The sequence below is a fragment of the Apus apus genome, chromosome 2 (genome assembly GCF_020740795.1).
Source record: "Apus apus isolate bApuApu2 chromosome 2, bApuApu2.pri.cur, whole genome shotgun sequence".
NCBI lineage: Eukaryota > Metazoa > Chordata > Aves > Apodiformes > Apodidae > Apus > Apus apus.
The window spans coordinates 99,138,577-99,152,114 of record NC_067283.1 but is presented as its reverse complement, the minus strand read 5'-3'; the positions used below and the strand labels follow the sequence as shown (position 1 = coordinate 99,152,114).

Below are 13,538 nucleotides of genomic sequence, written 5' to 3'. Positions count from 1 at the left end.
AAACAGATTGAATTTGGGGAAAAAATATAAATGTAGTTTATCACTAAACAGATGTACACAGGACAAAAGGAAAACAAAGATCAGAGCTTAAATACTTTACCCCACCCCTCCCTTCTTTCCATGCTCAAATTATTTCATTCTCCATTTCTCTACCTCTTTCCCTGCAGTGGCACAGAGCAACAGAGAATGGGGTTAAGAGTCAGTGTGTCACATGTGTTCTGCCACTCCTTCCTCCTCAGGGAGAAGGATTCCTCACAGTTTTCCCCTCCCTCCCCACAAGGTACCTCCCACAGGAGTCTTTCATAAACTCTTGCTATATGAGTCCCTCCCACGAGGTGCAGTCCATCAGGAACAGACTACTGCAGCACAGGCTGCTTCAGGAACAGTCACCTCTGGCATGTGGTCCTCCACAGCTGCAAGTCTACAGCTGCTCCACTGTGGTCCTTCTCAGGCTGCTCCAACATGCTCCTCTGAGGGCTGCAGGGGGGCAGCCTGCCATCTCACTATGGACTTCAGGGGAGCCTCTGCTCAGGCTCCTAGCTCACTGAGCTTGGCATTGCTGCTCTGGCACTGCTGTCCTCTGCTGCTGAATTGCTCTCACCACTGCTCTCCACCTCCCGTTCTTCTCTGCTCTCAAGTCTCATATAAGTTGTTTCATATGTTAATCATAGAGTTACATCCATTGTCTCTGAAGTCCTGGCCTTGGCCAGAAGTGTGGCCAAGGGTAGCTTTTCAGCTTCTTAAGGAGCCAACCCTGAGACCCCTTGCTCGCTACCAAACAAGCATACCAGCTGATTTCTTCTGTGTATATATAGTATATTTTTGAACATGCTTCTGCCTGTACCAGGTTTTTCCTGATCTTTAAGTAGAGACCTATTTTCTCCCAGTTGTGTTCAGGGATTATCTTAAACAGATTGATACCGTTTCTTTTAGACCACTGATAAATGAGCGTAAAGACCAGTATTATAACTATGTTACAATTGTAATCATGTTTCACAATGCACTCTTAGTGAAGAAACATGATGCTTCCACTTAATGGTATACTCCTCAGGCAGAGCTTGTTATTTATGTGACTTGATCCAATCTCCCTAGCTGCCATATTCAAAGAAAATGTACTTTTGCCCTTCCTTCAAGCAGATGGAACAAATTTACTACTTTAGAGGCTGACAACATCTCATAAATAAACAAAACTACCAGTGTGAAATGGCAGATTCTCTGTCCTTGCATTTCTAGTAAGTGTGCAGGAACTTGGAAGATGGTTGACAAAATTGCACAACTGTTGAGTCCTTGACTCTGGTTTTGAAAAAATAATTGGATATGACTTTTTTTGAGAGGTAGTATTCCTGTCTGAATTACAGAAAAGGAACATTTGTTTCAGAAACAAAGAGCTTTCTTGTGCTGGGTTTTGTAAGTAACTGTGGGGACAAGATCTGTAAGAGTCAAAGTGACTAATTTCTAAGCTGTACAGTTATTTCAATTGGTTTTATTTTTTAAAATTATGACATAATACCTAATTAATAATCAACCTGTGGCTCATTTAACTTTCAGTTCAATCTACCTCTTACTTTGAGTTTGTAGAATAATTTATAATGTAGATTAGTGGAAATCACCTCAATGCACTATATAATGAGGATATCAAGAATCTTGAAAATATGTATTTATTCATCCTGCTTTAAAGCCCCAAAAAGCCATGTGCAGTCTGAAGAGCACATTTCAAATTTTCAGTATTGATCTTTGCAAGCTGAAACAGATGTTCTACTGATGTTGAAGTGAGGCTGCCAGGGGCTTCTTTTTATTTTGAACATGAATTCTTGCCTCTCTGGGCTACAGGTCTGCAGGTCATATCTGGCTTGCCTGTAGATTATTAGTATGAATCATCATAGAATCATAGAATGGTTTGGTTTGGAAGGGACCTTAAAGATCATCTAGTTCCAACCCCCCTGCATGGGCAGGGACACCTCCCACTAGATCAAGTTGCTCAGAGCCCCATCCAACCTGGCCTTGAACACTTCCAGGGATGGGGCTTCCACAACTTCCCTGGGCAACTTGTTCCAGTGTCTCAGCACCCCTCACACTAAAGAATTTCCTCCTAATGTCTAATGTAAATCTACCCTCTTCCGGTTTAAAGCCATTACCCCTTACCTATCACTACATGGCCTTAGAAAAGTCCCTCCCCAGCTTTCCTGAAGGCCCCTTCAGGTACTGGAAGGCTGCTATAAGTCTCCCTGGAACTTTCTCTTCTCCAGGCTTAACAGCCCCAACTCTCTCAGCCTGTCTTCACTGGAGAGGTGCTCCAGTCCTCTGATCATCTTTGCAGCCCTTCTCTGGATTAATTCCAACAGTTCCATGTCCTTCTTTCATTGGGCGCTCCAGAACTGGACACAATACTGCAGCTAGAGTCTGGCGAGGGCAGAGTAGAGGGGAAAGAATACAGATTGCATTAAAAGGTAATGGTTTTGGTGTGTTTGAGTAAGTTTCACATTGTAAAAAAAAAAAAAGTCTGTTTTCAGTGAAAAACTCCACCACTTTTTCCAGATAAATTTGCCAGATGAATTGGTATTTTTAATTTCTGATACCAACGTAATTCGGTCCAAATAAAACCTACATCTTTTTTTTCATAATGTTTGCCTTCTGTTGAACTCTGTTTTAAATGCTTTCTTTAGAAAGCTGAAAAGCATAATTCTCTAAGCACTCTGTTCAAACTTTTCCCAAGTTTTACAGAAAGCTAACAAAAATTTATGCAAAACCAAAAGAAAACCAAAATTGCTGCTTTATTAATCTCACTTCCTCTTGAGGGGTTTGTATAAAATTTTCTCTTTTCAAAATGGAATCATAGTGACCGAGTGACCGCATGGAAAAGGAAACATTCTGAGATTTTTTTCGAATGTAACACTGTGTTGCAAATTGTTTCTTTCACTTGTTGCTTTCAGTTCCTACATAAATCAGAATCTGTAGTTTCACCCAAGAGCATCTAAAATGCTTATTTTTCTGTTTATGTATGACAATGTATATCTTATGTGGAAAAAAAACCCTGAAATTATTTTCTGTGTAAATTTGAGACAGGTATCACTGCTATTCAGTCAATTTGCATTTTTTTAAATTTAAGTTTCAGTATTAAAGTTCAAAATGGAAAATAAAGGTTACTCTTCCTGTGAAATATTTTTGTGTGAACAGTGAAAGGAGATATTAGACTTTATTTAAAGGCCATATTTTCTTCATGTAATGAAAAGGGAATCAAAATAAATTTAAATGCCAGGTTCCCTTTAAAGAAACACAAGAACATGTCTATATATGCATATACACATAAATATATATATATGTACCTTATATGTACATATATACTCACAGAAATGCCACTAGGTCTTTTTAAAACAACTAAGACTTTTGAATGTTTACCTTGTGTTCCATTTTTAATAGCATCTGGCTCAACTTCCTTATTGAAAAACATCTGTTTTCTCTGGCTGCACAGTCAAAAGGAAAGCAGGTTTGCACAAGTTATTTGCACAATGGCTGAGGTAAAATGGCCTTTTGAAACTGTGTAGCATGGAGTAAATCAAAAGATCCTAGGGAACAGGTACTTCACAGAGCAGTTCTAGTTGTGCAGTTATGAAACAGTCTACAGGGCCCAGTAGCACACGTAACTACTAATATTTTAGTATGTTAGTTAGTTATGTAACTACCTAATATTTTTCCTTTCATTGATTTTTTGTTCTGAAAATATAGATATATATTTACACATCCTCATTATTCTGCATGCCAGAAGTATCGTGCTTAAAGATTGTAATGGCTTGATTTGATGAGCTGTTAATATAGAACATGAATTTCAGAAAAAGTATTTGAAAATAATATTCTTTAGGTCTCAATGAAATTAATATGTGCATCCTTCTTTACTTCAGGAAGAATAATTAGCAAAGATGTTACCAACAAATACTTGTTCAGTAATTTTCAGGATTTTTCATACTTTAAAATAAAATAACCCATTCTCCTTCATGGCCTTTTTATAGCAATATTTCAGTTTTCAATTAATGGAGTTAAAATACATAATTTCAGACATAAATAGTTGTATTTGGTTAAAGATAAAATATATTGAAAATTTAATATATAAAAATGAAACTAGCCAGTCCAGAAACACCTGTGTTCCTCATGAACCATAGGGGTTTCAAAGATGTTTTATGCAATCTATATTGCAGTTGTATAAACCTGAACCTCTTCCGTCTGTTTTAAATGTTAGTATGTAAGTATTTGCAACACAGCTCCATCAAGGATAGGGTGTGGAATATTTGGATTACAAGCAGACCTGAGGCAGAGAGGGAATTCCTGCCCTTTACAACTCCTATCAGGTAGCTGGCTTTGAGTGCTGCCAGCTGAAATCCAGGAGCTGGAAAGGCCCTGTCAGGGGTTTTGGGGTGTGGGTGGGATTAGTAACACATTGCACAGGTGTGGGAGAAATTTTTTGTCTATTTAAGAGAAGGCTGATCTTTTCAGTTAGGACTGACAAAATTACATTATGAAGCTGGTGTTCTGACTTGAAATCTGTAAGTTGGGATCTGGAAGCCCACTTTTTTCATACTTCTTTACCAAAGAGGAAAAAAAGAGTAAATATTTCTTATGAGAAGATTATATGAAAAGTGTTCTTTGGAATAAGCATAAGGTATAGATTGGGAGAACCAACCTGATTAGTAACACTATGAAAATTAGTATTTCAGAAAATATGTATTCTAATACTTTGCTGAACAATGATTTATAGTAGAAACAGTGATTCCAAAATTGTTTATTAATTATTTTGTGCAAGTTAGTGTTTGTTTTTTGTTGTGTGTGTTTTTTTTTTTTTTTTTTTTCTGGCTATATAATAGAGTTCTTTATGTATGTGGTGTACTAAAGATTCAAATTTATCATTGTTAGAACTTGTAGATATCTTGGGTGCAAGGAATTTTTAAAATACAGTTTTTGTTACTGTAGTGCAGTAGATGGTATTTGAACAACTGATGTGACTCATATCTGGAAAAGTTCAGCTCTCTGGCTCTTTCTAAAGCCTTGTTGGCACAGACATCCTATTTCGGTCTATACTTTTATTAAATAATCCATTTTAGTTCTCACAAAGCTTAAAATTGTAAAGTTTTTAAGATTTCAACTTTTGTGTATTGACATTTTTCTTCTTTTTTTTTTTTTTCTCAGTTGTAAGAACCAGAATCTTTAATTTTCTCAGTTTTTTATCAATTTTAATCTCTTTTAATCTTCTCATAAGTACCAGTTAATAATAACTTGTTAATCATGAGTACTTACCCATAATAATCTTATGATAAATACATATTAGTTCCTGGTAAGTACCTGTTTTGAGCTATGAAAATAAATTTATTTTATCATTTTTTCTTTTGAAATTCGAGGAGCATTTAATATATTCTTGACAAATCCTCTCTCTAGCTGCCTCTGAAGAATAAATAAGATCATTTTTTATGTGATTACTTTATATGACTTAGTACCATTTATTTATTTATTTATACATATATATATATTTAATTCATCCTATATGTGGACTTGATTAATTAATTCAGAAAGCTTTGTTGTCTCTCATTAAGATGATATCATTGGGCATACAATATAATTCCCTTAGGAATATTAATTGTCACCTCAAGAAACTGAGTATGAAAACTTACAAATTCTTCCTCAGTTTATTAGGATAGCAGTTTCTAGCACTGGAGACATAATTTAGAACTTCTTCAGTTGAAACAATTACTCACTATAGTCCTTCAAAGATGAAAACAGGGAGACCTCATTGCTTTGAGCAACTACCTAAAAGGAGGTTGTAGTGAAGTGGTTGTTGGCCTCTTCTCCCTAGTGATCAGTGATAGGACAAGAGGAAATGGATCCTAGTTATGGTAGGGGAGGTTCAGATTCAATATTAGGAAAAAATTCTTCACAGAAAAAGTGGTGAGGCATTGGAACAGGCTGCCCAGGGAGGTGGTGGAGGCACCGTACAAGGAAGTGTTCAAAAAACAGATGTGGTGCTTCAGGAGATGGTTTAGTGGTCATGGAGGTGTAGGGCTGATGGTTGGACTTGATGATAGTGAAGGTCTTTTCCAACCTTAATGATTCCATGATTCTGTGTTTCTATAAGTAAAAAAAAAGCTGATTTTTTTTTTTTTTTAATGTTATTGCTCCATAAATAGCAGGGAAGTAAATTAGATTTTGTAGCCAACTACTACCTTGTGCATTACCTATGCTTTACTTTTGTAAAGATACTATTAATGTACCTCCTGGTTTTGTGTGTTTTTTCTTTTTTTCTTTTCCAATTCAAGTACTTTATGAAACATGAAAAACATATCTTGGACTGATTTCTAAGCATATGGTACTACAAGATGAGACCATTAACTTGTAAAGAACAGGGGGATTTAATAATATTCCTCTTTTTCTCTGTTTTGTTTGTTCTTTCTCCTATCCCAACCTCTTCTAGCTGGAAACACTGCACTTTGAGAATACCTCTGAACGGGGAAAGGGAGAGAAACTTGAAGCAGAAAAGCAAAGTTTGGAAGAAGAGAACAGAAGGTTGGAGTTGCAGGTAAAACAAACTCAGGGACTTCTGGAGATGAAAAATAAAACAATGCTAGCTAAATCAAGTTGTGATCATCAAAATGCACAAAGTAAGTTGCTGTTTAAAAATAGGGCATGTGCATTGCTTAGTTTGGTTACTTGAGGACCATTTCTGAACAGAATTACTGTTTCATAATATCAAAATATGTCCCTAAAACAAGCGTCGTGCAAGACAGAACAGCCCTGTCTGTATCTCAGACCTGGACAATTATAACTCGGTGACTTTGAATATCGTGAGGTTTAGAAACAGAAGGATTCATCTTTTCATTTTTAAAGGGAGCAGAGGGAAATGACACGTCAGACAAGACTAGAGAGCAAAAGTGAAGACTAGGAGGAACAGAAGAGATTAAGTAAGCTTTGGTAGCTACAGCATCCTGATGAAGGTCAAAGCAAAAAAGCTGTGAGGCAAATAATTTCTCTGTCTTGCTGAAAATTGAATGTCTTCTTAGGGACACAAGAACTAAGAAAGAGCTTTATTTCTTGTTTTTTATTCCTCTAAAGGTTTACTCAGTTTCAAACCTTATTGTACTGTTACAAATTATGTGATAAATTATTCTGAGGCTCTAAGATGTGGATATTTATTTTATGGTTTTCTAAGCCAATGATTAAGTAGTAATCCAGAAGATTCCCACTTTCATTGAGACTCTGCAAGCTGTGTAAGACAAAGCAATTTCTTGCTTTTATAAAATATCTTATATAACAAACACATTTTGAATTTCTCTTTACTGTTATTTACTTTATCAGATGCTATCTTATCACATCGTATTATATCACGTAAGTTCATACAATATCATATAAATGGTTTCATTATATTTTTGCAGTGCAATTAATTTTATGTTGGAGATGTGTCCAGAAAGATGCTTATTTGCTAAAAACATGTTACTGTGTTTCAAGTATCTTTTAGTTATATGGAAGTGTTTTGCTCCTTTTGGGTTTGTTGTTTTTTTCTGTTGTTGTTGGTTTTGGTTTGGTTTTTATTTGTTTTTTAAAATGCTATTTACATAGAATATTAGATATCTGTGATCAGGTCTGTCTTTTAGCATCACACCTCTAGCTGACACAACTTCATATCTTTTCACCAAAGTCAAAAGACTGAGAAAGAACCTAGTCATCTCTGTTTCCTTATCATAAAAGTGAAGGTCACTGCATTTTTAACCTTTTCATAGCTTATAATTTTAGGATAAGTTTGTCTTCAAAACTATTGAGTATTAGTTTAAAAGAGAAAATTCTATGTAGTGTCAGCTGAAACTATCTAATCAATCATCTGGTAGGCTGGTGTCACTTACCATCCAAAGACTAGGGTGGGGACTGATTTAATTGCATGTTTCTATCTTTGATTCACAACAACTGAAGAACATGAAATCACAGAACAAATTAGGATGGAATGGATCTCAGGAGATCTTTAGTCCAGTCTCCTGCTCAAAGCAAGGTCAGCTCCAGGGTTTTTCCAGTGGAGTCTCGAAAACTTCCAATACTGAACAACCTCCCTAGGCAGTTTATTTGTGATGGATTGATGCCAAATGGCAGGTAAACTCCCACCCAGTCCTTGTTCACTCCCCACAGTGGGGGGGGAAGAGAATTAGAAGGGCAAAATTTGTTGTTTGAGATATAGACAGTTTAATAGGTGAAGCCAATGCCCAACCATCCTTCAAAAAACAGCTGCTCTGGGAAATAATAATAATAAAAAAAGTTCCTGTTGTCCCCTTCCTTTGGATTGCTGACAGAGCTCCCTGACTAGACCACAGCATCTATTGGCAATTATATTGCCACTGTCTTCCCAGCCTCAGGAAAGACGGCTTGACCTTCATGGGAGCATTTTCAATCCAGAGCTGTGAATTCAGGCATCTACTGTACCAAGAGCAGTTTCTCCAGTTTGGGCTGGGAACTGTGCCCTGTAGTGCATCACCACCAAGGGTGAGAAGTCCCATAGTCTTCAGCAGCATAAACCATTAACATCTCAATGAATTCTGTTTTCACAGCAACAAAAAGTTAAATAGAAACAGCCATCTGAGAAAAATTACTCCACAAAGAGTTCATCTCCAAATCAGTCATGGCATTGGAGACCTGCCCAACCATATGTGGAGAAGACAGGGGTTTGAAGAGTTAGTAAGCATATTTTTTAACCTTGATGATGCTATTAAAAGATAAGAAATATTAAGATTAGAAATTGTCTCAAAGTACAGATGTGAATTCCTTACAGATTCATTGAATGATTAGTAAGGTTGGAAGGGACCTTAAAGATAATCAGGATCCAATGTCCCTGCTGTGAGCCAGGACACCTCACACTAGACCAGGTCGCACAGAGCCTCATCCAACCTGGCCTTGAACACCTTGAGTGAGGGGGCATCTACAACCTCCTGGGTCTGAATCCATGTGGTCTGCCAGAGGTGTTTCAAGGAGGCACCACAGTACAGAGGGAAAATTTATGATGTGGTAGAAGCTTTAATATTAAGGGCTTATACAAATTACCATGTGTTTCATTCCTGACTTTGTGTCATAGATCTCTAAAATTGAGTTTTTAATATATTTTTTACCCTTCAGCAGAACTAAATTCAAGAGAACATATAATTATAGTATTAACATTAAACACTTTGATACTTCACTTAGCACTGTTCATCCAATAGAGGATTGTCTTTGTTTCAACGCAAACCTCTGAGGCTGATTGTTATGATAGTAGTGGCTGCACAATTTTTTTCCCTTAGCAGATTTTAGAAATGCAATATTTTTTGTCAGTATTTCCACTTGGGATATAGTGTGTTTTATGCAATTATTTCCTAATTACTTTTCTGGTGAAAGGCTCATTTCAGTTCTTTAGAAAACCCACTGAAGTGTGGAGGAAAAAAAAAATAAATAGATTTTTTAGGTGTGCATATTTCTCCTAGCAAATTATGCTGATGTTTAATCCTATCAAGGAAAAAAAAATACTAGATTACAAACTAGCATGGTACAACACTCAGCACACTATATTTTCCTCACCAAATTGTTTCCAGTTTCAAAAATATTTAATTCAGAATTCCTGACGAGAAGTTGAAGGTCAAAGACCAGACTTATAAATTAATGTCATTTGCACGTAACCAGTGGCACAACTTTAAGAGTATTGGTATGCTTAACATTTTTCATTAGAGTTTAATATTTTATCTCCATCTTCAATGGGTCTGTAAATTGTAGTGATGAAATTTTCAAAGATTGTTTAAAAAATTTGAATTAGACATTTTATAGCAATAATTAAAACAGAAAAACTGTAGAGTTTGCTGATTCATGTCATTCATGTATAATCAGCTATTCTGTATTGTATTTTTTCTTAATTAGGACAATACTTTTATTTCCCTTAAGAGTACACACTTAGTAATGGCCTCTAGCTTTCATAAAATAGTTTTAACATAAAAAATATCTTAATATTATAATTTACTAAGAGTTATATTGTAATAATAAAATACTAGAAGGTCTAGGTGGAGAAGAACTCTTCAGTCATTCAACCTCAACCTCAGTGATGAGACCAAAGTGATGAAATCAGTAGTTTGTCATAGAAATGAGTAAAAAGTATTACCTATACTAGCTAGAATATTTCCTTCTTTTTATATTGAATTTCTCTACTGTTGTATTTTATTTAAGTCAATGGAGGCTATTTGTGGCAGACTGAACATCTTGAAGTGTACATGGAAGATAAACACCTATTTGATTATCATCCTAGCGATTACAGATGTTTGCAAATGCAGTGTCTCCACTCAAGCTTTTTGTTAAGCAGTAAATTACATAGTTATAGCAATGACAGAGTTTTTGCAGTTCAAAGAAATTTTTTTTTAATCTTTTCTTAGGAAATTTATGAAGCCAGTATTGTTTTGGGTTTTTTTTCCTTCTTTATTTTCTATGCATAACTTTTCAAAAGTGAGAATGCTCAAATGAAAAAACTGACTTCTAGTTGCGGAAGTTTACTTTTATTTTATTTTGTTTTTAATCACTAAGTATTTAAAATCTTCCCTAGTTTTAATCCCCTTGTATCTTTGTTTCTGTTTTTATTAGCCTAGCTTCCTAAATAATGTTTATATTATTTTTCTGGGTCAGAAGCCAAGCCTTATTCACTTTGAATGTCTAGTGGTATGATATTCCTACAGCATCAAAACTGGTCATTTATTGTTCTCTTCTTGTCCCTTCTCCTGTATGTAACTAGGTATTCCAACATGTAAGGGCTTTTTCTCTTTCAAAGTCAGATACGTTTCTGTAAGAAGCATTGTGAGAGGCCTTCATTAAATGTGTTTTGAAGGCCTGCCTAGACCTCTGACCCAGAGGAGTCAATTTATTGACTCATTCTGAAAATTGAAATAGATTTGTAAGACCTAAGTTTTCTTGCACAAAAATGATTTCGTTTCTTACTCAGTGTATCAAATTTGTCCATGTGTCATCTTATTTGTAATTAAGAATGTCAGTTTTCCTCTTAGCATTTCCTGCTACAGGTATTAGGTCCTTGTTCTTTTGATCCCATCTTGAAGTATTTTTTTAAAAATCATACTAGATGTTTTCTAGGGCTTCTGAATTCTTTAATGACTGGTATCTGTTCCTAGGTTTTTCTAACTACTTGTTTTGTTTGGTTGGTTCATGACAATGTCAAATTTAAGACAGGTCTTTCGATGTAGCCCATTTATAAAATATGGGCACAGGTTTATTTCCATGCTTCTCCTATATGAATATAGAGGAAATTCAAGTAGGTCTCTTGTTTCCTTAATTTTTCATACAGATTGTGTAATGGTCAACAGACCATCACATTTCTTGCTGTTGATTTTGTAGAAAATAATATTTTTTTAATAAATTCTGCTTATCTTATGTGACCTGCCTCATTATATCTTTCAGAAAAGACAGCCAGATTTTAGGATCTTTTGTATTTCTTCCCTTTGTGAACAGATAGTTATATCATGTGATACAGTATTTTATATAGTTCCCTTATAAATACAGTAGACACCACCCCAGAATCACAGAATTGTCAGAGTTGGAAGGGACCTTTTGAGATCCTCTAGTCCTACTCCTCCACTAAAGAATTGCCTAGAGCATGTTACAGAGGACTGCAGCCAGGCTGGTCTTGAATATCTCAAGAGACAGGGACTCTACAACCTCCTTGGGCAGCCTGTTCCAGTGCTTTGTAATCCCCACAATAAAGAAGTTTTTTCTTACATTTAAATGGAATAGCCTGTGTTCCACCTTATGCTTGTTGCCCCTCATCCTGTCACTGAAAACTCCTGAAGAGAGTCTGGTTCCATTCTCCTTGCACTCACCCTTTAGATACTTATAGATTTTAATAAGGTCTCCCCTCAGCCTTCTCTTCTCCAGGCTAGAGTCCCCACTCTCTCAGTCTTTCCTCATAGGGGAGATATTCCAGTCATCTTTGCTGCCCTCAGCTGGACACTCTCTTGTAGTTCCCTGTCTCTCTTGACCTGGGGAGCCCAGAACTGGATGCGGTATTGCAGATTTGTCCTCACCAGTGCATAGTAGAGGGGGAATATATATATGAGAAATTTATTATATTTTATTCTGCCCTATTCTCAGACTTGAATGTGTTTTCAGACTATTTCCCAAAATCTGTGAGAAAAATAAAATTCACATCTTTTAAAATTATTTAATGATAGGACGAGATAAAAAGGCCTCAAGATGTACCAGGTGTGGTCTGGATTTGATAGTAGGAAAAACTTATTCACAGAAAAGATTGGACATTGGAAGAGGCTTCCCAGGGAGAAGTGGTTGAGTCACCATCCCTGGAGGTATTTATAGGAGACCATGTAGATATGGTGCTTAGGGACACAGTTTAGTGCTGAACTTGACAGTGTTAGGTTAATGGTTGAACTCAATGATCTTAAAACTTTTCCAAACAAAATTATTCTATGGTTCTATGACTTTATTTCTATTTTTCCCCTAATATTTTATTAATTCCTGAAATATGTTTCTTTTTAGGTTATTGCTTTTGATAGAAGGTGAGAAATTTTCCTCTTTTTTTTGTGTCTCATGATTAAGTTGTCAGTTGGTAAAGGAGGATGGATGCAGCAGGTGTGTTGATGTTAAGTACAGTTTCATTTCTTTGAATGTAGTCTATCAAATCTGACAGTTTCACTGATTAATCCTTTCAGTTAGGGAGAAATTTTGGCCCTATGTGGAATATCTTGTCTTAGTCTCCTTCCCTGGAGACGTTCAAAACCCACCTGAACACGTTCCTGTGTGATGTACTGTAGGTGATACTGCTTTGGCAGGGGGGTTGGATTAGACGATCTTTTGAGGTCCCTTCCAACCCCTAAGATTCTGACATTCTGTGATTCTTAGTTTGCAGGGTAGTTATCATAGTTGATGAATACTTGAAGTTAGTTCTTCTTAATAACTTCTGAGTTGTGACCTTTTTGAAGTAACAGACTTCCAAATTTCCTTGTTCACAAAATTATTTTTAAGAAAAATTAAATACATTAAAATAGTCAAGAGGTGCTAATTCAGGAATTCTGCCTTCAATTCCAGGCATCTTTCAATAGTCTTGGAAAAAGAGAGGAAGTGTTTGTTCTTTGTCAGTATCTCTCTTAAAAATATGTTCTCGTGGTTTTTAATCTTATTTTGTGATGCTTCATACCAGGTTTGGAAATTTCAATTCTTTAAAAAGGCAACAGTAGATGCTTGGAATATCTTGTTCTTTGTCTTGCCACCTTTGGTTATTAAGGTCATTGAGGAGACCATGGCTTCTATTCTTCCTGAAATGTCCTCTCACTTTCTAACTCTTTTAGTTAAGTTGTTGTAGAAGTCACATCTCTATGTAAACCCTCATAATGTTGCTTATTCCTCTCTTATAAAATAATTTTCCTCTTTTTTCGTGTTTTTGTTTTGTTTGTTTTGTTTTTTGTTTATTTATCCCAATATATAGAAAGAATCATCTTAATTGGAAATAGTCTGATTTTGGTTCAACACCATTTTCTCTTGATTTCAGTTAG

General features: G+C 35.8%; 1 protein-coding gene across 1 annotated transcript in view; it reads left to right on the top strand.

The window, feature by feature from the left end:
- CCDC102B (coiled-coil domain containing 102B) overlaps positions 1 to 13,538 on the top strand; it is a 123,183-nt gene that overhangs the window by 27,659 nt on the left and 81,986 nt on the right. Inside the window, 1 exon segment of the mRNA XM_051609711.1 lies at positions 6,452 to 6,661. Coding sequence (XP_051465671.1) covers positions 6,452 to 6,661 — 210 coding nt within the window.